The following is a 26,357-nucleotide window of genomic DNA, read 5'->3' on the forward strand; positions in this document are numbered from 1 at the left end:
TCCTTCACGAACATATAAACGAATTGCAACATACATTAGAGCTAGAGGCTTAGCCATGTTAATTCTGACAGTAGATCACTGTTCCTTCCAACCTCCAACAGTAAAACCATTTTTAAGTACAAAGATTCCAAATTTCTCAATTTGACACTAGATCAGTTATTCCCTAAACTATTGCACATGAAATCCACACATTTTTAGGTAATCAAAATCATTTGAGCATTAGATTCGACACTCCAAAGCAGTTAAGTTGGCATGGACCTTGAATTATAAAAATAAACATAAGTTTTAACGGAGCAAGGCCAGTGTTGTCTTCTGATGATTAGTTCAAGAACATCATAAACCGTGTTCACAAGCAATAAAATACTAGACAAAAGAAGAATAAAAAAGCCAGCTAAACCTTCTTCCATCAACTAAGCCATTACCCATCTGTTTGTAGATTCCAATAACGGTTCCACCAATAGGCTGCAGGAATGAAAATCAACTTTCGTACTACTGGCCTCCAGAATTCTATTCCCTAATAATGAACTTTTGCGAGCATTTTCAGTACCCCAACGGAAACTTGTGATTTTGAAGCTTGATTGTTTTATTTTTTGGTCAGGTTGCAGCAGGAAAATGAACACGATCACAAAAATTCACTCTTCCACAACATTCACGAGCTCATATTCAATGAGCGAAAGATTGTTATCTTCCTTAACAGTGAAATTGGCAGGCTCAGTAACTTCAACTCGACCCCACCTGTCTACAGCAAGCCTCATTGATCCTTTAAACATGTCTATCTTAGCATTGCGCAGGGTTATAGTAGCACCTTCTTTCATCAAATCCACTACATGAAAGATATCAAAGACATACGAGTAAATGAGTTATGGAAACTTTATGCCATTTAAAATATGTCCACCAACACATTCAACTCCAAGGACTGGTTAATCAAACAGTATAGGGATCACTTGGAGCTAAAATCGTGTACAATGAACTAATAAAATTTTCGTGACCTTTAAAGTGAGTTCAAGATGAGGTAATTTACTAATCTCATGAACAAAGATAGGGTATATGTAAAAGTTAAAAACGGATATATTTAACAACAATGAGTTTGATCTAAGAGAAAAACCATCTATATACAACTATCCCATTCCAGGACCACTCATTCTCCTCTGCCATACCATGAACCTAGCCTGAAAAAAATTCCATTCTTGTCCACCTCTTTCACCTGCCTATGTAAGAGGAATAGTTCTCTTTGCAACTAGAACTACAACGTTATGGTGTTATTAACCACTTTTCCATTCAACAATTCACAACTTTTATCTATTCTTGTTCAGGAGGAAAGAAACAAAACCACAACAACAGCTTCTTTTATTCTCATTCTTCTTTATTTTTGATAGCTTGGTAATAACCAAGTATAGCAATCTTCTACTCGAAGGATAATAAATGTAATGTCAAAAAAAGTGACAGAAAATGAAAATGAAAAATTAACACATGATTAAAAAAAACATAATTTAATACAATTTAAATAAGGTAATAAATATTATAGTAAAACAAGTTATAGAACATTGCACGTGGAAAACTCTAGGAAAATAATTATTAATATGATGTTTTTTTGGCACAAATGGGGAAAAAAGTGTAATAGAAAATGAAAAGGATTGACGCATGATGAGAAACCACTCAACTAATACAATTTAAATGAGGTTATGGATACTATCGTAAAATAAGTTTTAGAACATGGCAAGTGAATAATTGGAAGGAATCTATATATGAAAAAATGATAAGGTTGGTCAATATAACTAATAGACAATAAGCGTAATTGAAACAGGGGTTAGTTAAGATGCACTTGATAGACACTGTAACAAACATAACAATCACACAACGTATATTTCTAAGTGGAGCTGTCTAGAGTCCTAGGCGCTGACAGTTTCTCCAAAATTACTAAAGCATCTACATGTTCTTAGGAATTCAATTAACATCTATGAAGCACGGACATGAGATATCGACACAACATGGCGACGCAGCAATTTCTAAAAATGGACACGACACCCACACACTGTTTTTTTAATACACACCCATATATGTATGTATATCTATCTATATATACATATAAACATACACACACACATAATATATATAATACAAGTGTTATTGATTATTAAAAATAACTGACTTACTAAAAGACTACAAAAGAAAAATACAAGAGCATTAATTTTTTAAAAAAAGAAGGAAAAAAAATGAAATAAAAACCTGTTCATGAGAAATAAACCCACGACTTGGAATGGAAAAGCCCATTTAAGTTTTAAAAAGGGCCCCAAAGCCCATTTAAAATTTAAAACCCTAATCCTAATATTTCCCTTTCTATCCTTCACTGCTCTCCTCTTCTCCCACACAACCACTTTCTCCCCCGATTCTGCTCTTCCCCCTTCTCCCACACAGTCACGCATAGCCAATCACATGAAATGGATGTAATAAGGCTCTCCCTTCACCGCTCGATCTCAAACATGCCAATGCCGACCACCATCTCTCCGCCACCTACTGGTTTGAAAGGTTTGGGTTTCTTATGTGTCTATGTGTGTCTGATGCAGGGTCTTTGTGTGTCTTCACGTGTCGAAAATTGGAAAATAATAAATAAAAAGCAACATGAATTTCGTGGCATGGACGTGTTGGGACGTATCGATGTCGGACACATGTCCGGCACTGACACTTACATCATTTTGGACGTGTGCATGCTTCCTAGATTAACATACAGTATTGACAATAGTGCGCACTCAGTGACATGCAACAACCTAATCAGATCCTAACATGAAAATATACATATGAAACCAACAGATAAAATAAGTCAAGATAGAAATAACATTTACTACAATTGATGGATCTTCCAAAACCAAAATTTCCCTAATCTTAAATCACCAACTGACCCAAAAACTTAAGCTGATGGGTGAGTCCAAATTTAATATTATATCATTCAACTCCCCCTCACTTGTGGGCTTGATATATGAAAAAGACTCAACAAGTAGAAACCAATTTTAGTTAGGAAGGAAATAAAACCTCCTTGTAGTCCTAGATCACCTGCTCCGATATTAAATCACCAATTGACCCAAAAACTTAATTTGATAGATGCAAGGAAAAATAAATATTATATCATTCAACACCTAATAAGATCATAATCGAAGCAATACAAATGATTCCTCCAAAATCTATTATTCTCAAGACTCAGCAAAGAGCTTATTATTTCAAATGGGAGACATATACATTAATCCATCGCTATGTAACAGAACTATTGAAGTGATTATCCAACTATTATTATAAGCCATTACGCTAACTAATATATATAACAAACAAAGTAGGCACTCAGTTCTTTAGATGGTAATATTTGTATGGATGACTTATTTCAATTGGCTTAGTATCTCAGCCTCCATATGTGCCAGCATTTAGATAAAGTCTAGTTTCTTGTCTGAAAAGGAAAGGTCCACGATTTTATAACAATAAAATGTCTCCAACCTTTATGAAATATTGCTAGTAGGAAGTTGATATATCATAACAGCTTACAACTTTTTACAGTGAGATATGTAAATACATTGAGGACAGGGGGTGAGACAAATCAGTTATGAAAACTCTTGCATGCACCAGCAGCAGGTGGATATAAAGAACCTAACTAACGACAAATATTTAGTATTATGTACAGAAGTAAGCATAAAGAAGAAAGTTCGCATGCTTCATACAAGATACAAATAAACACAAATGGTGCAGGCTCCTCAAATATTGTGGAAATTTACCTTGATCATTTCTGGCGGTAAATATGATCATTCCAGTTTCATCACCCACTAAGCATTCGGCAATTCGCATCTGACGGGCTTGAGGACCATCAGGACGACCCTTCTGCAATACCATCTTCGTATTCACAACTTTGACTGTAAGAGTATGGCCACTGGTGCCTGGCCGAAGTTGGTCAACCTTGGTAAATACTGGTTTCCTTAGTCCTGGTTTTGATTCTGCCATTTCCCCGAATACGAATACCTAATCCCTAATTGTGCCAATAACAAACAATAAGAAAACAGTTAGACAACATGTAGTCTATAAGAATACAGTTAGATAACAGAATGAAGTTGTGATTTTTTTAAAAACGCACACACACACGCTATCAGTATATCATCGAGGTGGATGGAACGCCAGGGATTGATAAAATATTCATGACTGACAGAAAATAAATAGATAATGGACAAAAAATTCAAATTGTCGATTCAACGAAACACACAATAAGATTGAAAAGCAAAGTGCCAAATTATTATTTATATTTTGAATATCGTCAAATCTCCGAGCACCTCCGACTAATCTCGATGCTAATTATCACATCCAACGACATAAATAGTTTTTCATAACTTGTCTTTCCGAAAATTTTCGTGAATCAAATGAAAGATAATCAAACAACTAGAGGCTTAATGTGGGACTTAAGGAAATGGAGCGTACTAAAACGATGCTTATTAGCATCCTTAAACCTAAAAACAAAATATAGTATTAAGTCATCGAATTTGATTTTCAGCAAGTACCTCTCATCATTCTCTATATAAAATTTCACACTCGAATGTCGTAAATTAGTATTAAATGAGAATCATTAAAAGAATATGCAAAACAAACGATTACCACAAAATCGCAACCTGAGTGCCCATAAAATTAGAGAAGCGAGGAGAAATACAAATTAGAAAATAAAAGGTATAAGAATAAACGAAGCTGAAATTTTAGGGTTTAGAAATCACCTTTTACCAGTGGTGGACGGAGGCAAAGACGAAGGGGGAAAAGGGAAGCCGATCTGATTTGAGAAACGTAGCCGTCAAACTCAAGCTTCGAGGAAAGAAATAAAGTTGCTGTGAAAATATCAACCGTCGATTATTGATCGCCAGAGGACTTTAATCGTGATCGACCACGTGTCTGACCCGTAAATTTAACCTTCGATGCTGTAACTCGGGGTTTCAAAAAATAAAATTGGCAAAAGATTCAAGTCGTTTTAACTTTTATCGTTTAAAATAATGGGAAAATTATTTTTTTAGGGAACAACTGCAACCACAACTACCCACAACAAAAAAGAGAAGACAAAAGCGAAAATATCTTTCCCAAAAAAATGCGAAACTAGCTAACGTACGAACATTGCAAGAAAGATTTGAAGGTATTAGCTAACATACAAACATTACAAGAAAGATTCATAACACAAACAGATCATGATCCAGGTTCAACAAAGCATAAATAGTGTCGTATGAGCTAGATTTTTAGTCACCGATGGCACCAAAATACTCGAAATGCATCAACAAAGCTCCCACGTTTAGTGTTTATACAACTTTTGAAGTCCACTTCGATCAAGGACTCGAGCCCACGAATAATCTAGTTCGCACCATTCCACTCAACATTATCACACCAAGAAGCATCAACACTTAATTTTTAATTACGGGGAGGATGCACCCACAAATAGTAACTTGACATGCATTTCACGCATAATTAATACAAAATTCTAACTAGAAGAGGTTGTTCTCAAAACCCACCAATTTCAACCCAACCAAATTCACCCACCAAATAAAAAATAATCTTCTTAATATCATTCGTACAACAACAGAGGATCCTCACTATTTTTGCAATAAAAAATGGGCCACCATAAGGATGAAAAAATGATTCCAAATCTTTGAACCTCCTTTCCTTTGGACGTAGAAGGACTTGCACTTCTTCTCACAATTCTTGCAGAAGAGACAACAATGATCGCTAGAGATTCCCTTCCTCTATAAATTCAACTTGAAGGAAATAACATATTTTGAAATTCTCCATGCACAGATTTTTGTTTTAGGGAGGGCTCTGAATTCCAAAGAACTTTCCATCTCTTCTTTTGATTTTTCTGATTTGATGAAGAGGCCTCAAAAGAATCTCTAGCACCCATGCTAAGGTAATAAGCAATTTTCTTTAAAAAAAAACATGCCTTTAGAACTCAAAACCACCAAAAATTATATTCGAGATTCCTTAAAAAAATAATAATAATAGAAATGACATCCGTCTAGATGAAATAAGATTTTATTAAATGTTCATTTCAATTTCCACTTGAATCAATAGGCACAAAACTCTCTATCCCCTTAAAATCATCATTAACCAACATTGAACCTCCCGAATCTTCATGAAAAAGTCATTTATCTCATCTATGATGATGTGCCTACCATTACCAATTTTCCACCTTACGCATTTCTCAAAGAGACTTCTACCTCATAAAATGCTTCTCAAAGTGAATGAATGGTTCTTACCCAAAGAACCGTAAGAAATGACTTGCTGGGGAAGTACCACTCTTTTGGAACTTTGCCTGAGAGATTATCAACATTTCTGCACATATGCCAGCTTGGCTTCGCAGGCATAGCTTGATTGAAGTCTTCGAACCCCTTTCCATCTCCCTTGTTGCTTTTGCACTTCTTCTTCCAACTAACACAATTAATTACTCGAGTTGGGAATCCCACGAGAATTGAGCACAACTCTGGTTAAGATCCTTGCAAGTGGATATAGGAAGCATGAAACAACTCATCGTATAACTTGGGATAACATGGACTTCAATCTTTATAAAGATTCTCTTCTCCTTGCTGAAAAAAAGTAAGTGTTTTTTTTTTAAAAAAAAAAAAAAATTTAAGAATCAAAACAGAAGTCTTAAAAATTTTAGGAAGTAATATAGAGAATACAAAGTTGCTGAAAATTAATTAGAAGTGTGGACTGTGGATAAGACGTGTCGATGCCTACCGCGTTTTTGTGCTCCAAGTCGTGTTCTTATCTGACCACTAATTTTACAAACGGTATTTGACGGAGTTGGGTGCGGGGCATCTGGCCCTCCTTGTTCCTTCTACCATTCTCTCCCACCGGCAACCACAAGCGTAAGATGCAGTCGGCATCGCTCCGATTTTTGAGGAATGCGACGTTCGAGATTTGAGCTCAGCTGCGATGGTGGAATGAACGTGCAATTCCTTACACTTATTGAAGATTGAATTTCTTGTTTTCTCTATAGTTTTCACGACCCTTCTCTGTGCATAATCAGAGACTTGACGGAGTCTTCTTCGTCGTGGACTTTTGTTCTCCCGTTTTCACATCGTCGACTCCGTGACAGCCACTTTTAGCTGACACAGATATGTAGCAAATTCTGGCCAGTTTTACTTCTTAGCTTACCTGAATCTCAACTTGCTGTGTCTTTTATCAGAAATTTATAATCAAAATTTTCAACCCCAAAACTCCCGAAAGTCTGGGAATCTCAAAATCCATGTCATAATTGGGAAACTTCAGTTTAGTATGTTGATAGGCATGTATTTATGAAGTATATTTGACATTGAAAGAATTCGAGAGGGGGAGAGAAGGACACCAGATTGATCTGAAATCAAACGTGCTCCGGGATCTTACTGGAGAGCTAGTGATGACGAAAACAAGTACAGAAGTCTCCAAGAATGAGCGTAATGATGTTCTGGAGGCATTAAATCCTGCAATTTCTAATTTTCTTGGGCAGCTTTCTCAGAAACTTCAAAAGTCTCTCAAGGTTAGCCATCTCTGTGTGATCCTGAAAAATATAAGAAAATTTTTAACTTTCATTTGGAACGAATATTTACTTTAAAAAAAAAAAAAGGCCCGTTGGACAGAAATAAATAGAGAGGAAATCTGGAAATTTTAGACTGAGTTACAATTTTTTTACGTAGAGGTTGACTTGAAACAAAAAAGCAATTCATTATCAAATGTATTGTTGAAAGTTCTCTCTTTCCCGCTCTGTTTTCATTTTGTTTGTTCATTTATTTTCGGTTGCAACCTCAGCTTAAGAAATTGGCTAATGACGGTCAGAAGTTAATGTCAATGACAACGAGCCCTTTCACAAAAGGGGAAAAGAAGGGACCTTCTACATCCTGGGAGCTTGATGTGGAGAAGCAACTACAGGCATGGAGAGAGAACCCTTCATGGACCGACAAACCTCCACAAATAAAGGTGCACAATGACAATCATAATATCAAGATAGAAGGGCATGCTTTCCATTTTAGATATGATGTTCGATGAACAAGAAAATTGATTCTCCTATCATAACTTCTTGGAATTAATGAAATGCACAACTAATCAAGTGTTGTGTGTGGTGAATGCGGAAGGGGATGCGTTTTACTCTTTTAAGCTCTTCATCTGCTTTAATTAGGATTTCATTAAATTGATTATGATATATCCTCAATTACAGAACTCAAGTTTTGAAGTGCCACGTTTTCTTCCTGTAACTCTATAACTTTAACTTTAAGTCTCGTTCTTCCGGTCACACTTTCATCTTTATTTTTACATTTGATTCATTAAGGATGAAGTCTGTTGAACTTAATTCCTGCTTTACTATTTTAATCTATTGATGGCTTTTTAGCTAAAGTCAAAGATGAAAAAAGATGCACTCATTTTTAAATTATAGATTTTAAATATTGCCATCGACAAGTAAAGTTACAGTAGTTCGTTGGATGCGACGTGCCTATTTCCAACACGAATGTGATTGATGTAAAGAAGTAAAAGTTCAAGGACATGGTTAAAATTTTTATAAAAATATAAATTCTAGAAAATACGATTGATGGAAGATATGAAACAAAGTTCTTCGCCTATTTCAGCAGTAAATATGCACTTGGTTTCTGTATTTAGGCTTTTCGAAAATTAAGTTAAATGTATGCATTTCGCAGTAGTTGCTCATAAATACTTCTGAACACTTAAGCTTGAAGATTCATTGTTAGTGATGGTTAGTAAGAAATATATCAGGTCCCCGTATAAGATATTTTTCACCAGAGAAATATACTGAGGCTGATTGAGTTTAAACGGGACTCATTGTAGGTCAGTGTACCAAAAGATACCCTTAGCAGACTCAATGTAAAAGTTGATGTTGGTTTGCCACCAGACGCTGTATATAATATTGTGACAGACCCTGATAACAAGAGAGTCTTCAAGAATATCAAAGTAAGTGATTTCCTTTTATTTCAATTCCAAGCTTTTCACTCTGGCTATTAGTCACACTGATTTTCATTCAATATTTATTGATTGTCAGAATCAAATATTTATACCATCTTTCTTTAATACACATCAAAACAGTGTCTGCTTGATTAGTGCAATTGTTATTGCTCTGTTGCCATAACGAATAACCAAACCACTGATGTCAAGGAAGTGAGGGGAGACCTATGTTAATTGCTCCAAGTCCTAAACCTTTGTGGTTAACTAATAGCGCTGAAGCGGTGTTAAATTTTAGGATTGGTTGGGAGAAAATAAGTAAATTCTGAAAGCAGTTAGGAAGATGTCTTCTTAAAATATTCAAATTTTGTATGGTATAAGTTTAAGACTGTTATTTATAAACCTCAAAACAAAGAAATACGAGGTAGAGGCTAAAGGTGACTTTTGATGAATACACTAACACAAGGTCCATGCTAAACACAATCACAAAAACTATTTTGGAATTTCACAAAAAATACTTTGGTTTCTGTCTATTTAGATAAGAGCCGAGCTATATATCAACGTCAGCTACCGTTCTGCATCTTGCTGTAACTGTATCATCTGCTGAGTTTGGAAAATTTTTCGTTTCAGGAGGTAATATCCAGACGGGTTTTGATCGATGAAGGTTCGAGGCAGGTGGTTGAGCTGGAGCAAGCAGCTTTGTGGAGATTTCTTTGGTGGTCAGGGACAATTTCAGTCCATGTTCTAGTAGATCAAAACAGAGCAGATCACTCAGTAAGCACTGGACACTTTCTTCTTTTGTTCATTATTGTTCAGAACAATAAGAAGATTGTTTCTAGGATATTTTGTAGGAAAAAATCAGATTCTCGATTTCCTAGTATGTATGAAATTACATGTCTATTCACTTTTGGGAGTTATTTTATTTGAACATTTGCTAGTTCAATATGTGATATTAATGCTCCAATTTGAAAGTTTTATATCCAAGGTACACAAATAGTAATACTGCTCTATGGTCATATCTTGTTGTGACTTGGTTGATGATCATTGGCCTCACAATTGAAAGATTGGTGAGAAGAAATTTCTCGATTTTAATTATCGATTCGATGTTGTTAGATGATGTTCAAGCAACTGAACGCTGGATTTATGAAGAGATTTGAAGGGTGCTGGAGAGTGGAGCCTCTATTTGTTGATGAAAGAATGTGCTTCCCAGTAAAACCAAAGAACTTGGGAGATTATCATGCTTGCACGAAGGGCAAGGGAAGAGTAGGGTCAAGGGTGAGCCTGGAACAGCTAATTGAGCCAGCTATTGTTCCACCACCGCCCATCTCCTGGTATCTACGTGGAATTACTACGAGGACCACTGAGATGCTCATTCTTGATCTGCTTGCTGAGGCTGAAAGAATAAGGGGAGACGTGAAAGGCGAAGTCTTGAACAACGAGCTTGAAATTTCTCACGAAATGTCTGATAGCAACTTATTAGATAGTGTTCTTGATATTAAAGAAAGATGGGCAATGCGTAGAAGATATGCGAAGCAATGTCCTGGGGCAAGAAGGCGCTCTGCAGCCAAATGAATAGCCCCAGTCCCTTTAAAGCAGCACGTTGTATGTATTAACCGCTGATATTTCATTCTACTTTTTCCAGCTATTCATCACAAAGTAGATTACCCAGACATCTCTTTTGTCATCGTGATTTTGCATCAGTTTCTGTACTCTGAAGTCTGGAAGTAAGCCTCAGATTCTTGGTCACGCTTTCACAGGGAATGACAAAAGCCTTTTTTCTTTTTTGTTAGATTTGATGGCACATGAAAACTTGCTCAATTATGGCAAATGACTAATTTCTTTTCTTTATAATAATCTCTTAACATTCACTAACTAAATGTTTGGATGCCACTTCTTTGGAGGAAACCATAGATGTGAAGAGCATTATGCACTACGAAATTAGAACAAATTTCGAGTAATCTGAAAAGTAGAATCATCCTTGATAAGAAATTAAACAGAACATTATTTCTAAAGCATTTCTAATATTGACCTCAGTCCTACTTTCTTTAAGTATAAATATGAAATCTAGGAGTTTCTCTTGTCTTCATGCATTTCACTTTTACACGCTTAAAAAATGAATTGAAATATTTTAAAAAGTATGAATAATTTATAATTATCAAATTAAAAATTGAATTGTTTGTAATTATTATTGATATTTTTTAAACTGAAAAAGGGATGCATGAGATTTTGAGATTAGGTGATTGCTGCCAAAGAATAAAAAAAGTTTGTTCTTAAGCCAGGCTCAACTTGAAGCATATAAAAATGAGATTTGAATTGGAAACCGTCGTGCATGGTTTTATTTACGAGAGTGCGGGAGTTGGTTTTAGTGTTCTCTCAAATCTGCAATCATGGAGTTTGCTTCTCTTCAAGATCTCTACCTACATGTAAGATCAATCTTGTGGAACTGAGACCGATTTTTTTCTTTTTTCTCTCCCTGAGACTCAAAGCATGAGTATATTTTAAAGAAATCTCGTCCTGAGCTTACGAATTAGTGCAGCTAATTTCTTCGGCAATACGGAGGTGCATCTGTTCCGAACGACTTTGCAGACTCTCAGTTCTTCTTCAACGCTCTCCCGCTTCCGATCCTCCACTTGTTCGTATTTCCAGTAAGTGATCTCCCACGCTCTTTCTCGCCGGCGATTCCGGAAGTATTTCGTAAGCTCGTTAAGTCAGTTTCAATTTTGGTTTATCACACATTTTCACGATTTTCTTCTCAGTCCGTAGTTTGTTTCAACAAATTTGAATGAAGCACCAAAGCTTAAAAAATTACAATACAACTTAGAAGTAGAGTAAAACTCTTGATTATTATCATTATTATTATTTTAATGTAGTTTCAGATACCGGCCATGGAAACTGCATACAGGAGTTTCAGGATTTGAAGTGCCCCGTCGAAGGTATCCTTGCCGAAACGTGGGGTGAGTAATTGAAATTGCTCCTCTTGCACTCTGGCAGCACCTGATGAATAGTAAAATGCTTTGATTAATACCTTTACATTATTTAATTACCGTTCGTGTTATTGTTTTATTGATTTCTTAGCCTGCGTTATGTTCAATGCAGTAGCTCATGTATAGCAGTAGACAACTTTGTTGTTTTCCTGAATATACTTAACTTCTCTTACCGTTAGCTACCGATGGAATACCTTAAATTGTTATGTGGTGGTTCGAATGACTAAGTACGAAGGTGTCACTGTCGATTATTCTGTATTCTAGCCCTAGAGGCACCACGTAAATTTGTATGTGTGTCTATACTCTGTAGTTTATGTTTTCTATATTTGTTATTTGTCTATTTCATTATAGTTACCTTCTTACCTGTAAGGCAATTGGTGCGTACATTGTTCGACAAACGATTCCTTATATTTTCTCCTTAGTCAAATAAGCTAAGACAGTGAGTCTGACCATCGTCCTCTCAAAAAGCTGCATTCTGCAAACCTAACTTCATCAAAGTTTTATCTCCATTATGTATCTATCTTCATATTGAAAAATCTTTTAAATACTCTGCACTAGGGTTTGTTATATGGATTAATACATTTCCGGTGTATTATGCAGATGGAATTGTTTACGTGAGAACGACCAGTAAGTTCCATTTTCTCTAAATTACTTCAGTTTGAATTAATAGACTGGGGAAGAATGAAATTAACATCTGCATCGTCTCCAAGGGAGAGTCAATAACTTATAGCCGTATGCTGTATCCAAGAATTAGAGATTGTTCATAATCATTCAACACTTCCTGTACTCTTTTAAAGTAATAGAATTTCTATTTCACTTCCCATATGCCAGCAGAATAGGTGTAGGATAAGTTTGGTGGGAACGGAAGATTCAGAAAACAAGATGGAATTCTTTTGATGGGGAAAAAATTGATTTATCGACAATTTGCCAGCCCTTCTAGCACATTTTTATACATTTTCAGTTGCTTTGCCCCATAAAGTTGTATTCTGTTCTTTTAAATGTTGAGAGCATTGTATATATACTGACGGCCATTTAGAGATTGCAGATATTTCTGATCCTGAGATAAGTTGCTATCAGTTGAATCTGAAAGAGAATGTCACTACCAGGAAGCCAATTCGGCTACCATCAAACATTAAGCATGCTGTGAAATTCAGGTATGAAACCGTTATTAACTTGTTGGTCACTTCTCTTTATTTTTATTTGAATTAGGCAGTAATTGGGCTTTTTTTAAAATAAATTAACTAGTGGAACCGAAGTGTGTTTGTTTGTTTCTGAAAGTGTTGATGTTTTGCTGGCGGAGATCAACTGCTTATTTCATCAGGTCTCTTTCTTCTTTATTGCCGAACGTATTGCTAATTGCTATCTTAGGAAAAAAATTGATTGAATCTTAACTATTTTGTTTGCAGTATGCCTGCTATTTTACCGCTTTAATATTTTTCACACATCTTCTCGTCCTTGTCACCTTTGCTGGAATATACGGTCTTAGTTACTATTTGCACAAAATGATAAGTCAATATGCGCAATGCTTTCATGTGGGGCACTGGTCGGTTGCAATTTGCTAGAAAGCCTCTTTTATACAAAACAAAATGAATTAGTCCTCAGATGAAATATCAAGTTTGGAGTGGAGGGTAATTATGAATTTTGCTGCTCTTGCACTCCTATCATGGATATGTGACCATTACTCAAACCACTTGATGGCCAGCCATTACTCATAGTGAAAACGAAGAAAATGTAAATGAATAGAAGGGGGATTCATATGCAGTCAAACCAAGAAAATGTAAATGAACTGTTTGTTTCTCTGGCTTTCTTTTAAGCATTCAAAACAACAGGGTGGGTTCAATGAATAGAAAGTGAAAGTGAAAATGAAGCTTTTTATTGAAAAGATATTCTTTGCTCTTTTAAATTCTATAATGGAAGTTTACGAGGGCTTTAGGATACTCTCCTATATTCTCAAAATATGCACTGCATTCTCGACTCTCATCTTGGGGATAAGATTTCAAGAGACTAAAGCAAGGAGATCAGTTTTGTCATTAACTTGCCTTCTATTATTTCTGACACTAGTGATATTGAGAAGTTTAAAATCATCTCAAATCAACATCATTTGGTGTTTCAAATCAACTATGGAATTTATATTTCTCAACTTGTTTCTCTTTATTGAATTATAGTCACATCTTACCTGAGTGTATCTCGCTTTATTTTGCAGATCCTTATTCTAAAGGTCCCAGTAAGTTGAATCGCTGCTCTATTTACATTTCCAATAGCATATGCTGAAGACAAAATTCAGTAGAACTCTGCAAAACGAACTGCAATTTATTGCCCTCTTTATCTGGTTTTTGATCTACGTATTTCTAATTAGGACTGATTTGGTCAATATGGTCTATCTCATATTGCTATATACTTAATCGTGCATGACTTGACAAGGGTATCATATTTAGAAATAACAGATGGTATCATGTACAAGAAATATGCATCCAGAAACCTGAACTATAAGGGAACAAATAATCTACATGAACACACACACAAATAATTTTTTCAATTTACCTTAACTTTCTCTGGCGATGACTTAGAAATAAAGGAACTCATAAGCCTTTTTGAATTTCTCAAGAATATTGCAATGGAAGTTGTGGCCGATGGCCAGGATACCTCAGGGTCACTTAATGATGCTGTTTTCCTAGAAAACTTGTTCTCGGGTTCCTCTTTCACAGCCTCAACCCTTGATCTTTTGAAATTGGGCCTTGAGGATTTTGTATTAAGGCATGGATCTAGTTCGATGTGCAACTCTTGTTTCCCTAACAGGTGAGTTTGTGACTTCAGTTTACGCCAGTCGTTGTTAGAGTAAACTTCTTCGGATTTAGGTGGTTATAAAGAGAACAAATAATTTCTTATTGAGATGCAAAGATAATTCGTTCCACATTTTTGCCAGGTTTAGGGAAGCTTACCCCAACTCAGCACTCATGTATTTGTTTATTCTTTCTTCCAAATTTCGAACTTTAGGGATGAACTGAAGAGTGGGGGTGGAATGGTTTGTGAAGACAAGCATAAAATTACCAAACTGGTAGTGGAGGCAGCAGTTGTGATTGGTGAAATATCAAATCTGACCAATAATTGCTTTGGAGCAGGATGCTCTGATACAAAGGTTGTTTGAACTGTTACACCCCTTCCTTCCTGTTCTTTCCGCTTCAGAAAGTATAATGCAAGTTTTCCATATAAGAAGTTTATTTGAGGAAGTTTCCAGAAACAAGTGTTACATAAATGTTTCCCTGGTTTTTCTTTGATTGTTACAACTCTGGCTTAACTTAAATTACGGCACATGGTTATGTAGGTTCTTTGTTTTAAAGATTTTGCTCCTTGTTCGATCTCGGAGGCATTTCTAAAGGCATTAACATTCATTGACTGGAAACGTCATGGATTGACTTTGGAATGTGCTATCAATCAAAGAAGGCATGCACTATTAAAGTGGGAACAGACGCCCTTATCTTTTCATATTCATATTGTTGTCCACTACTATCATAAGGTAATATTCATTAAATCTTATGTTTAAAAGGTTAATAATGAACTTTTATTTTGTTATTTTATCCAAATAGTGGTTTAAAATCCGTTTTCCACGTTAGCTTGTTGCCAATGCCACACCAGTGGTGCAGCAGACTCGATTCGATAAAAAACTCATAAGCAAAGCAGTTCAACTTGCACTGGAAGACTTCAAGAATAAACATGCGGGATTTCTTCTCAGTGTTGATAACCTCAAGGTAGATCTCTATTTCATTGTCAGGAGTGCATAGACTAAATTAATCATGAAGCCGGTGCATTTTCTTTTAGTTTTTAAGTGAAAATCCTTCTTGAGGGCGTAACTAGGAATGCCACTACATATTCATCTTTGAAAAATGATTTTGTTACAACGAGTTATTATTTTCTTGGAAATGCAACAAATATTATACACATTTCCTTTTGCATGTGCACTTGTTTGCTGCAATGAATCTGAACCTTTTTCAAAGTCGCATAGGTATTTTAATTTTCTTTTTTTTTTAGGACATCAAGTTCGGTGAGTAATTTTCACTCTATTAGGATACAAATGTGATAGACCCTCTATTTTACACCAATATAGTAGGAGAGGGAAAAAGAAGTAACACGTGAGAATAATGGGGGGTTGGAAGTTAGTATAAATAAAAGTCAGTGGGAAGGCGGGAAAGTTAGATTTGAGAAGTAAGAAGTCTTTTATGTTCTTCCTTGAAAGATAGGTTAGCAAAAGAAGGAGAGTGTGTGAAGCATAGTTCTGATTTTCACTCTTGAGTAGAGATTGTAACGAGATTAGAGATTGTAACGAAGAATCATTCCTATATTGCTATCAAATAATACTAGAATTTCACTATCACATCCAATTTCCATCAAATTGGTATCAGAGCGTGTGATCTCGGGCAAGAAGGACGAAAATGGTGCAGACTCGGATCGAAGAGAAGATGGAAATGTTCATTCAGGAATTACATGGAATTAAAAAAGAAATCAACAAATTACCTACGATCGAGAAAACGTTGAATGTATTATCGAAGAATATGGAGACAAAATCAAATGATGTTGCGATTCATGGAATCGGCAGTGCAAGATAGATCGAAGCACAAAAAAAAACCGAGTTATCAATGCGGAATTTTCCGACGAAGAATGATAACGAAGACGAAGGATCTTCAAGACGTGAGAGCAAAACAAAGAAAGAAGAAAAGAAAGCGGACGAAGAAAGCAACAAGTTTAAGAAGGTGGAGATGCCGATATTCAATGGAGATGATCCTAATTCCTAGCTCTTCCGCGCTGAAAGGTACTTCCAAATCCATAAACTCATTGAATTTGAGAAAATGACTGTTGCTACCATTAGTTTCGAGGGACCAGCACTGAATTGGTATCGTTCCCAAGAGGAATGGGAGAAGTTTGTTAGTCCGATTTCGATCCATGAGGGAGGGATAGTTATATGGAGGATTTTTAGGTATACAACAGAAAACAACGGTGGAGGAATACCAAAATTTGTTCGACAAATGGGTACCACCTTTTCAGATTTACCAGAGAAAGTGGTGGAAGAAACGTTTATGTCTAGATTAATGCCATGGATTCAGGTTGAGATGGATTTCTAGGAACCGAAAGGATTGGCGCAAATGATGAGATTAGCACAAAAAGTGGAGAATAGGGAGGATATTTGGCACAAAGCAAATCTTTCCAGATATTGTGGGGGAAACTAACTAATTCGTATAATAGTACTAAGTCTAATACGAATGCGAACACCAGAGTAAATAAAGGGAGTACGAGTTGGCCGATGAGAACGATCACCCTACGGGGAACATCAACGAGAGAAGTTTGGAAAGAAGGATCAACGAAGCAGCTGTCTGATGCTGAGTTTCAGTCTCGAAAGGAGAAATGCATGTGTTTTCGTTGTAATGAGAAATACTCTCACAATCATAAGTGCAAGGCTAAAGAGCAGTATGTTTGTAATGCGGGGAGAAGACGAGGGGTTCGAAATTATTGAAGAAGGAAGTGTTCAGAAGGAATTGAATGTCATTGAGGTCGCAGGGGAAAACCAAACTGTAGTGGAACTATCTATCAATTCAGTGGTAGGCCTATCCAATCCAAGAACAATGAAGGTGAAAGGATTGATACAGGAGAAAGAAGTTATAGTGTTGATAGACTGCAGAGCGACACATAACTTCATCTCAGAAAAGTTGGTGAAGGAATTACAGTTGAATACGAAAGAGACATCAAATTATGGAGTCATATTAGGCTCAGGTATTGCGATTAAAGGAAAAGGTATTTGTGAGGCCGTAGAGTTGATGTTGGGGGAGTGGAAAGTGATTGATGAATTTTTACCCTTAGAATTGGGAGGCGTGGACGCTATATTAGGAATGCAATGACTGTATTCCTTAGGCACGACTGAGGTAGACTGGAAGAACCTGATACTGACATTTATGCATCGGGGGAAGAAGGTTATCATACAAGATGATCCAAGTCTGACCAAGTTTGATAATTTTGATGAAAACTTGGGGAAAAGAAGATCGGGGGTTCTTAGTGGAATGCAGAGCCTTGGGAAGGAGAGAATCATCTAAGAAAGAAGATTCGATAGGAATTAACTGTGGAGGAATCAGTAGCGGTAGTATTGAAGAGTTTTGAAGACGGTTTTTAGTGGCATGAGACACTACCTCCCTGGAGAACGATAGAACACCATATTCACTTAAAAAAAGGGTGGATCCAGTGAACATGAGGCCATATCGTTATGTGTATCAGCAGAAATCCGAGATGGAAAAACTGGTGGAGGAAATGTTGTCTTCAGGAATAATACGACTAAGTACGAGCCCCTACTCAAGTCATGTGTTGCTGGCAAGAAAGAAAGATGGAAGTTGGCAATTTTGTGTAGATTATCGAGCCTTAAACAACGTGACTATACCAGATAAATTTCCTATACCTATGATCGAGGAACTTTATGATGAATTAAATGGAGCTACCATGTTTACCAAGATTGATCTGAAGGCAGGTTATCACCGGATTAGAATGTGTGTAGAAGATGTTGAGAAGACAGCATTTAGGACTTATGAAGGCCATTACGAGTTCATGGAGATGCCATTTGGACTAACAAATGCATCATCTACATTTTAGTCATTGATGAATGTTGTATTTCGATCGTATCTTAGGTAGTTTGTCCTGGTACTTTTCGACGACATACTAATCTACCGCAGTGACTTAAAGGCTCATTTGAATCGTATGAAGGTAGTGCTCGAGGCGTTGAGAAAGAGTGAGTTGTATGCAAATAAGAAGAAATGCAGTTTTGCTAAGCCGAGAGTGGACTATTTAGGGCACATCATTTCCGGGCATGGAGTGGAGGTAGGTCTGGAGAAAATTCGAGCCATCAAGGAGTGGCCCATACCAACTAATGTGAGGGAAGTTCAGGGGTTCTTGGGCTTAATCGGTTATTACCGGAAGTTTGTGCAATGTTATGGTACGATTGCAGCTCCATGACACAACTACTGAAGATAGAAAGGTTTAAGTGGTCTGTGGAAGCTCAAGAAGCTTTTATCAAACTACAGCAGGCTATGATGTGTCTTCCTGTTTTAGCATTACCAAATTTCAGTATACCGTTTGAAATAGAGACAGATGCATCTGGGTCTGGATTGGAGGCAGTACTGGTGCAAAACAAGCGGCCAATTACCTATTACACCCATACTTTAGCAGTTAGAGATAGGGCTAAACCGATATACGAAAGAGAATCAATGGCAATGGTCATGGAAGTTCAGAGGTGGCGTCCCTATTTGCTTGGAAGAAACTTCATAGTGAAAACTTACCAATGGTCATTGAAGTTTTTGTTGGAGCAGCGGGTGATTCAACCCCAATATCAGAAGTGGATATCCAAACTCCTTGGTTATTCATTTGAAGAGGTATATAAACCAGGACTTTAGAACAAAGTTGTTGATGCCTTGTCTAGAATGCCCCCTACAATTCACTTAAACAATTTGAGAGCTCCAAATTTGATTGATGTGGCAGTCATAAAGGAAGAGGTAGAGAAAGATGAGTCGTTGCATAAAATCAAAGTAGAGTTAGAAGGAAAAGAGGAGGATCATAATAGTAAATATTTAGTAAAGTAGGGGATGTTGTTGTATAAGAATCGATTGGTGATATCCAAGTCATCCAAACTGATTCCTATGATTCTACATACTTACCATGACTCGGTATTCAGAGTACATTCAGGATTTTTGCGGACATACAAAAGATTAACTGGGGAGCTTTTTTGGGAAGGGATGAAATAGGAGGTAAAAAAATATTGTGAGAAGTGTATGATTTGTCAAAGGAATAAAACATTGGCACTATCTCTAGCTGGGTTACCGACACCTCTTGAAATTCCTAGTAGAGTATGAGAAGAAATTTCAATGGACCTTGTAGAAGGATTGCCGAAAGAAAACGGGTTCGAAGTCATCTTTGTTGTGGTTGATAGATTCAACAAATATGGGCACTTTCTACCGTTAAAACATCCATATACTGCAAAGACTCTCTGAATTGTTTGTTAAGGAAGTAGTACGGTTGCACGGCTTCCCTAAATCTTTAATCTCAAATAGGGATAAGGTGTTTTTAAGCCATTTTTGGAAGGAGTTGTTCAGATTGGCAGGTGCAAGATTGAACCACACTACCGCATACCACCCTCAATCTGATCGGCAAATGGAAGTAGTTAATCGTGGAGTGGAAAGTTACTTGCTTTGTTTTTGTGGTAAAAAACCAAAGGAGTGGATAAGGTGGTTGCATTGGGCGGAGTATTGGTATAATACCACGTACCAAAGATCACGTGGGGTCACCCCATTTCAAGCAGTTTATGGTTGGTTGCCCCCTTCATTGATATACTATGGGATAGAGATACACCGAACTCAACGTTGAATGAACAACTGAAGGAAAGAGATTTAGTGCTTGGGGCTTTGAAAGAGCATTTAAGAGTGGCACACGATAACATGAAGAAATATGTTGATTTAAAGAGGAGAGAAGTGTATTATCAGGTGGGAACTTGGTCTTTTTGAAAATAAGACCTTACCGGCAAGTATCCTTGAGAAAAAAGAGGAATAAAAAACTTTCTCCTAAATTCTTTGGGCCTTACAAGGTAGTAGAGAAGATTGGGCCAGTGGCATATAAGCTAGATTTGCCTAATAATGCTGCTATACATCCAGTTTTTTACGTATCTCAATTGAAGAAAGTAATGGGATAGCACAATGAGAACCAGCACGACATTCCCTATTTGACAAAAAATCACGAGCGGAGGCTGTACTTGAAGAAATCTATGGATATTTGAAGAACAAAGCTGGAGGGTGGGACGTGTTAGTGAGTTGGAAGGGACTGCCTCGGCATGAGGCGACATGGAAGCTGATTGAGGATATGCAACAACGTTTTCGAGATTTTTACCTTGCAATTTGGAGGAGTACAATGATAGACCTCCTATCTTACACCAATATAACCAATATAGTAGGAGAGGGAATAAGAAGTAACATGTGTATAAGTAACACGTGAGCATAATAGGGGGTTAGAAGTTAGTATAAATAAAAGTTAGTATAAATAAAAGTTAGTTAGATTTGAGAAGTAAGAAGTCTTTTTCTGTTCTTCCTTGAAAGATAGTTTAGCAGTAGAAGTGAGAGTGTGTGAAGCATAGTTCTGTTTTTCAATCTTGAGATTAGAGATTGTAACGAGGAATCATTCCTATATTGCTATCAATAATACTGTAATTTCACTATCACATCCGATTTCCATCAAAATGACCTGCCATGCACCAAGACCAGTGCTTTGACGCCAAAAGGATAAGAGCTTGCTTTCTGTAGATTTTAGGTGTTCATGATCAGTTCTTTGCATGTTTATTCATGGAACTGTCTTGTACGCTTCTCGTAGTAATTCAGTGTAACTTCCTAAACATACTTCTATGTTCATTTTCAGATCAGTAGGTTTGCCCCTGATTTAGCCAAAGCGATGGCTGGCCTAGTTTTATACTCCAACGACATGGATTTCAAAAAAGAATGCCTTGCAATTCTTGGATTGCAACCTCACCAATCAGGGGGCGAAGTTGTTGAAGAAACTATAAAGAAAAAAATAATTTCAGTGATAGAGAAGAATGATCAGAGGCCACAAGGAATTAAAGAAGTTGCCCATCTTTTGTTTAAGGATGGTCGCCAAAAATTACAGGTTGTGGACAATGACAACGAATATTGCATGGATGATTTTGATCCAATGAATTTGTAAGTATAAACTTTGTGTTGAATAAAAATGAAACTCATACTTTAGGTGAAAAGAGAACTTCATGTTGTGGCCACTTTAAGCCAAGATGAGGTAGATATTTTTCAAAAGAATGCAAGGATAAAATGAATTTCAGCTGAAGAAGTGAGGGGTTAAATTTTGAATTACATCAGCTCATTAAACACACACAAGCCCAGATGAGTACACGAACAACCATTACAATTATGACTGTAGATCCACACTACGAAAGATCAATCCCTAAAGAAAAGGCAAGAAATACTAAACAAGAAAAAGTAGATAACGTTCACCCCTGCATCCAGGATTGCCAGTCGATAAGACAACTCTTTTAACAGCTTTTACGCCTGCATTGCACACACAACATTCAACACATATGTCAGTGTTCAACAACTACCACACATAAATTCAAATTAATCGCAACTCATTACCTTTTTAGTGTTCTTTAGATGCATTGAGTCTTTTTTACTATTTAGACCATTCAGTGTATAATTATAGATATAATTTTTTTTTAAAGATATAAAACAATAGTAAGATAAGAAAAGTTACAATAATGTTTGTCCATGTTTCTTCTTCAATTACAATATAAATTCGTTTGAAGTTTCTCTGATTTAAACTGAGGAGAATGCAGAATCACAGTAACTAAATTTCAAAAGGCTAAATACTTGAAACCATATTGTTCTTTACTTTTAGGTTTAAGTGATGAAGTTCAATCCATAAACTTCTCTATACTCTTAAATCTATTTAATCGATCTGAAATATTTGATAAATGTTTACAATTTGATTAAATGTTTAATAAAACTTTTTTAGCTTTCACTTTTGTGTCAAATAGGTCTGACTTATTTAGCATTTATTTAAAATTTACAAACCTACCTGTTCTAAACTTGCATATCTTATGAGACAAAATGTTCAATTTTGTCTATTATTTTGTAAACTTCAAAAGTTAATCGTTCCACACAATTTAACCTTAGAAAGTTGATAATTACAAAATCAAGTTATCTATATCTTAAAGGTTTACAAACTTACTATTACTATATACTCTTTCAAGGTTCAAGAATCCTTTCAACACAAATAAAAAAATTTAAAAGCTATTAACCTTTTTATTTTGGAGCTTTTTCAAATATACCATAATGAATTAAAATATTTAAAAAAAAAAAAAAAAATTCTACCAAGATGGACAATAATAGATACCCATGTCTATAGATGTTACTATTAATAAAATTTGAAAATTTGCTATATTTGGTAAATATTTTCACCAATTTTATCCCTTACTAATTTTCTTTTATTCACTATTAATTTTGTGATTTAACTTTAAGTATAGAAAGCTTTCGACATTTTCTTAAAAATGTTATCCGGTCCTTGAAGAAAACTCAATTTCCCTTCCAATACCAGTATGCTTTTCTTAATCTCAATTAAATATTAAAAAGGAAAAAGAGTAACAAAATTATAATAATAAAACCCATAGGAAAAGGCTGAGTACCAAAGGAGACGGGGGGGCGGGGGGGGGGGGGGGGGGGGGGGGGGCGCACGTACCTTGTTAGCAATGTTGTTCGAAAGCCAATCTAATCCCTCATAAAGCCCTTCCCCGGAGGTCGCACAAGTGCTCTGGATATACCTATAAACATCACAGACGTTCATCCGACTTTAGAACAGTATTGCATGAAGCAAAAGTGGTAATGTATGGAAGAACACAAAGATTACCAGTGGCGCTGCCGAAGAGAGTGAAGACCAAGCTTGTCTGTAATCTCAGCGGCATTCATTGCATTGGGAAGATCTTGTTTATTAGCAAACACTAGTAGTACTGCATCTCGAAGCTCATCCTGTAGTCGGTGGAAAAAAATAAAAAAGCTTCAGTCGCAATTCAATCTTAACATATATGTATTTAACCCAATAAAATAATTGACCAATTCAATTCAAGGAGCAAACGAGTAAAATAAATGATCGGGAGAAATATAAAGGAATGACTTGTCTGGCTGGAAATGGGGTGGCAGTCCAAGCTGCATGAAATGTTAGTATCTTTAATCAAATGCCAACAAATTTCAGGTGCTATTACCCTTGCTCGATCCTTCTTTAAGTATCATTAAGTACTAAGCGTAGTTCTAACTTCTAACCAATGTCGTCTAAGAGGCATTAGAGAATTGTGACCTCCTCACAGTCATCTTGAATTATAAATTATCTATCCCATAGATTATTAGAAGAAAAAACCTACAAAGCACAAAGAAGCACAACTATTCGCTATAATTATGTACAAACCATTATTGTCTGGTTTTCACTGGACAGGGAAAAAAAAAAAGAATTTCATACGTCTGGCATTGCAATAAATATAATCACATCTAGCCACTAAAGTTCAAATTGTCGTATTTAACACTAAACTTGATAAGTCTATTGACAAAGTGGATAGCATGAAATCTACAATTCCAACAATTAAAGTTAATGAATGATGCAGACATTCAGCACACCTCATTCAACATTCTATGCAACTCATCTCTTGCCTCAACAACACGGTCTCTATCGTTACTGTCCACCACAAATATAAGACCTTGAGTGTTCTGGAAATAGTGCCTCCACAATGGACGAATCTGTGGAAAGACAAATTTCATTTTTTGGTTGTGCAAAAACAACAGTTGTTCATGAATGGATTATACTAGAGATAGAAAAATGCATCGAAAAGCTTGTACACAGCTAACAAAAGATAAAAAAAAAAAAAATATTGTAATTTCATACTTTGTCCTGACCACCGACATCCCAGACAGTGAAGCTGATGTTCTTATATTCCACAGTCTCCACGTTAAACCCTGCAAATAAAGATAAAAACCAATTATAATTTCAAATGACTTGTCATGGAATCCAACCACATCAATGAAAACATACTGAGCCTAGTAGCTCCTCTGGAATGATTACACAACCTATTAAGTTGCGTAAAAACAGGATTACACACAAAGAATGAAAGGAAGGGAGGGATAATACCGATGGTAGGAATAGTTGTAACGATCTCTCCAAGCTTGAGTTTATAGAGAATGGTCGTCTTACCAGCGGCATCAAGACCAACCATCAGAATTCTCATCTCTTTTTTAGCAAACAGCCGACTGAAGAGCTTTCCGAAGGTGAGCCCCATCTCTGTTCGTAACGCGGAAGTTCCTGCTAAAGCAAAAGTATTATACTCAAAGAGAAATGTCAATGATTACGAAACCGCACGATCGGTGAAATTATTTAGAACACTGATAATTCGAAAAAGTAAGTTTAAATCTACAGTAAAAAAGAGGCAGCATAAGAAATCCAGAGAAGTTTTACCATGCCCTTAATTGCACGGAGAAGAAAGCGAGTAAATGAACGACATAATGCATGTGACAAAGTGAGATCGCTATTGTGATCATCCGAAGCACCGGTTGACTCATACAGTACCTTTAAGTAACTAACATTTTATTACCAGGATCTATGAGAAGCAAACAATCAAGGCCCAAACAAAACAGATCGGAACCATAGATCCGCCAAACACGTCAAGAAGTTCGAAATCGAAAAAGAAATCCTTCAACAGAAGTAAAAGTGGTCGAAATTCTTATAAAAAAAAACGATTTAAACATCCTAAGAACCGATGGAAACATATCAGAAGTATCTTACTCCGACGTAAGATCAACAGTAGAGAGAGGGAGAAACACAAAAACGGAATGGAACGAATCTATCGCTATTATCTGAAGAAGTGTAACTCAGAAACAAGCAGATCGAGATTCGGAAGATTGGGATTACCTCTGAGAGCTGCACAGAGGTGTATTGAAGGGTATGAAGAGAGCAAGAGAAATGGACCTTCAGAGCGACGCGTAATATGGCGGTAGAGGTAGAATGTTTGCTAAGAATGGCCTAATAAAGAAGCGATCAAGTTAGCGCGGAAATACGATTTTACCCCTGAAATCTTTCTAGTGTCCGTAATTCTACCAATCAAAACCGCCCACGTCATGAAATCAGGTTACGCTATCTGTCCAACTAATAGGCGCCAAGTGTCCAGTAGTACTCATTTATTTTGATTTTTAGTTTTTGTCGACTCGGCCAAAGCTTTCCCACTCGCATGTGTTTGAACTTAAAAATACCATTTCCCCAAATGCAAAAGGGGAGAAGAATGAGATGGAAACCTTAAATCAACCACAATACAATCTGTATTTCTCATCCCTCCTATCAAATAATAAGAATTTGAAGGTGTTAGAGATGTGTTTTACAATTGGAGGATTAAACTCTCAAGCTTGAAATCTTTACAATTTAAACATGCTGCTATAACTCATTATTCACCAACAAAACTCAAATCACCTAAACACACTAAATCATTGTAGTTAAAACTTTTGATTAGTTTCAACTAAATTCAGGGTTTACATTCTATTACCTATGCAAAACTTGTCTTTTTCTTTAACCAAAAAGTTGTCTTATTTGGTAACAAAAGTACAAACCGTGAAATCTAAATTTTGTTGACTAAATAATAACCACAATGAGGCCAAACCTAAAACAGAGGGGATCTAGAAATTTTATTCACCCAACTTTATAGATTAGTCAAAATAAAAGAGATGAAAGACAATTTTACCATCAAACTAACTTTTGTAATTAATGTTATTTTAGTTTTTTATAATATAAAGAGCATCAAGTTAAGGGAGAACTTGAACCCTTAACTTGTGCTAAATTCATCGGTATGTCCACCATAATTGTAACATTATAGTGTTATGATCGTTCTTA

General features: G+C 36.1%; 4 protein-coding genes across 10 annotated transcripts; 2 read left to right on the plus strand and 2 right to left on the minus strand.

Annotated features, from left to right (window-relative positions):
* Positions 1–224: 224 nt before the first annotated feature.
* LOC101212074 (uncharacterized protein At4g28440) lies at positions 225–4,885 on the minus strand. Of its 2 annotated transcripts, none has more exons than XM_004142936.3 (3): positions 4,734–4,885; positions 3,756–4,003; positions 225–823 (listed from the first exon to the last, which is right to left on the minus strand). In XM_004142936.3, exons 2-3 carry the CDS (start codon positions 3,976–3,978, stop codon positions 633–635), a joined length of 414 nt encoding a protein of 137 aa, XP_004142984.1. In that variant the 5' UTR covers positions 3,979–4,003; positions 4,734–4,885; the 3' UTR covers positions 225–632. The 2 variants fall into 2 exon arrangements, with proteins under 2 accessions (XP_004142984.1, XP_011649474.1); XM_011651172.2 differs by lacking the exon at positions 4,734–4,885 and adding an exon at positions 4,621–4,718.
* A 1,786-nt stretch (positions 4,886–6,671) lies between these two features.
* Positions 6,672–10,794, plus strand: LOC101212235. Its single transcript, XM_004143023.3, has 5 exons — positions 6,672–7,513; positions 7,783–7,950; positions 8,812–8,934; positions 9,553–9,696; positions 10,036–10,794. The coding sequence occupies exons 1-5, from the start codon at positions 7,394–7,396 to the stop codon at positions 10,492–10,494; spliced, it is 1,014 nt and encodes a 337-aa protein (XP_004143071.1). The 5' UTR covers positions 6,672–7,393; the 3' UTR covers positions 10,495–10,794.
* Positions 10,795–11,180: 386 nt separating this feature from the next.
* Positions 11,181–21,684, plus strand: LOC101211595 (type 2 DNA topoisomerase 6 subunit B-like). 5 transcript variants are annotated; one of them, XM_011651177.2, is made up of 12 exons: positions 11,181–11,345; positions 11,454–11,567; positions 11,793–11,876; positions 12,507–12,533; positions 12,943–13,060; positions 13,152–13,227; positions 14,110–14,130; positions 14,512–14,702; positions 14,901–15,042; positions 15,229–15,420; positions 15,518–15,652; positions 16,304–16,393. In XM_011651177.2, exons 1-12 carry the CDS (start codon positions 11,252–11,254, stop codon positions 16,310–16,312), a joined length of 1,203 nt encoding a protein of 400 aa, XP_011649479.1. In that variant the 5' UTR covers positions 11,181–11,251; the 3' UTR covers positions 16,313–16,393. The 5 variants fall into 5 exon arrangements, with proteins under 5 accessions (XP_011649479.1, XP_004142982.2, XP_011649475.1 ...); XM_004142934.3 differs by lacking the exon at positions 16,304–16,393 and adding an exon at positions 21,333–21,684 and having other exon boundaries at positions 11,187–11,345; XM_011651173.2 differs by lacking the exon at positions 16,304–16,393 and adding an exon at positions 21,333–21,684 and having other exon boundaries at positions 11,187–11,345; positions 14,110–14,124.
* Positions 21,685–21,696: 12 nt separating this feature from the next.
* On the minus strand, positions 21,697–25,537 carry LOC101211832 (ADP-ribosylation factor 1). Of its 2 annotated transcripts, none has more exons than XM_011651179.2 (7): positions 25,389–25,537; positions 24,612–24,782; positions 24,369–24,439; positions 24,104–24,223; positions 23,346–23,464; positions 23,178–23,259; positions 21,697–21,991 (listed from the first exon to the last, which is right to left on the minus strand). In XM_011651179.2, exons 2-7 carry the CDS (start codon positions 24,757–24,759, stop codon positions 21,986–21,988), a joined length of 546 nt encoding a protein of 181 aa, XP_011649481.1. In that variant the 5' UTR covers positions 24,760–24,782; positions 25,389–25,537; the 3' UTR covers positions 21,697–21,985. The 2 variants fall into 2 exon arrangements, with proteins under 2 accessions (XP_011649481.1, XP_011649482.1); XM_011651180.2 differs by having other exon boundaries at positions 24,612–24,785; positions 25,389–25,483.
* Between the last annotated feature and the right edge of the window lie 820 nt (positions 25,538–26,357).

The sequence above is a fragment of the Cucumis sativus genome, chromosome 2, assembly GCF_000004075.3.
Source record: "Cucumis sativus cultivar 9930 chromosome 2, Cucumber_9930_V3, whole genome shotgun sequence".
Classification (NCBI taxonomy): Eukaryota; Viridiplantae; Streptophyta; class Magnoliopsida; order Cucurbitales; family Cucurbitaceae; genus Cucumis; species Cucumis sativus.

What these genes read in the sequence shown, in the direction of transcription:
- LOC101212074 (XM_004142936.3), bottom strand. Translation starts at nt 3,978, where the DNA reads ATGGCAGAATCAAAACCAGGACTAAGGAAACCAGTATTTACCAAGGTT. An exon ending in TACCGCCAGAAATGATCAAG is followed by an intron (nt 824 to 3,755) that starts GTAAATTTCCAC and finishes TCTTTCATGTAG; the next exon opens with TGGATTTGATGAAAGAAGGT.
- LOC101212235 (XM_004143023.3), top strand. Translation starts at nt 7,394, where the DNA reads ATGACGAAAACAAGTACAGAAGTCTCCAAGAATGAGCGTAATGATGTT. An exon ending in AACTTCAAAAGTCTCTCAAG is followed by an intron (nt 7,514 to 7,782) that starts GTTAGCCATCTC and finishes TTGCAACCTCAG; the next exon opens with CTTAAGAAATTGGCTAATGA. An exon ending in ACAAACCTCCACAAATAAAG is followed by an intron (nt 7,951 to 8,811) that starts GTGCACAATGAC and finishes GACTCATTGTAG; the next exon opens with GTCAGTGTACCAAAAGATAC.
- LOC101211595 (XM_004142934.3), top strand. Translation starts at nt 11,252, where the DNA reads ATGGTTTTATTTACGAGAGTGCGGGAGTTGGTTTTAGTGTTCTCTCAA. An exon ending in AAGCATGCTGTGAAATTCAG is followed by an intron (nt 13,061 to 13,151) that starts GTATGAAACCGT and finishes TAAATTAACTAG; the next exon opens with TGGAACCGAAGTGTGTTTGT. An exon ending in TCAGTGTTGATAACCTCAAG is followed by an intron (nt 15,653 to 21,332) that starts GTAGATCTCTAT and finishes GTTCATTTTCAG; the next exon opens with ATCAGTAGGTTTGCCCCTGA.
- LOC101211832 (XM_011651179.2), bottom strand. Translation starts at nt 24,759, where the DNA reads ATGGGGCTCACCTTCGGAAAGCTCTTCAGTCGGCTGTTTGCTAAAAAA. An exon ending in ATGTCGGTGGTCAGGACAAA is followed by an intron (nt 24,224 to 24,368) that starts GTATGAAATTAC and finishes GTCTTTCCACAG; the next exon opens with ATTCGTCCATTGTGGAGGCA. An exon ending in TCTCTTCGGCAGCGCCACTG is followed by an intron (nt 23,260 to 23,345) that starts GTAATCTTTGTG and finishes TGATGTTTATAG; the next exon opens with GTATATCCAGAGCACTTGTG.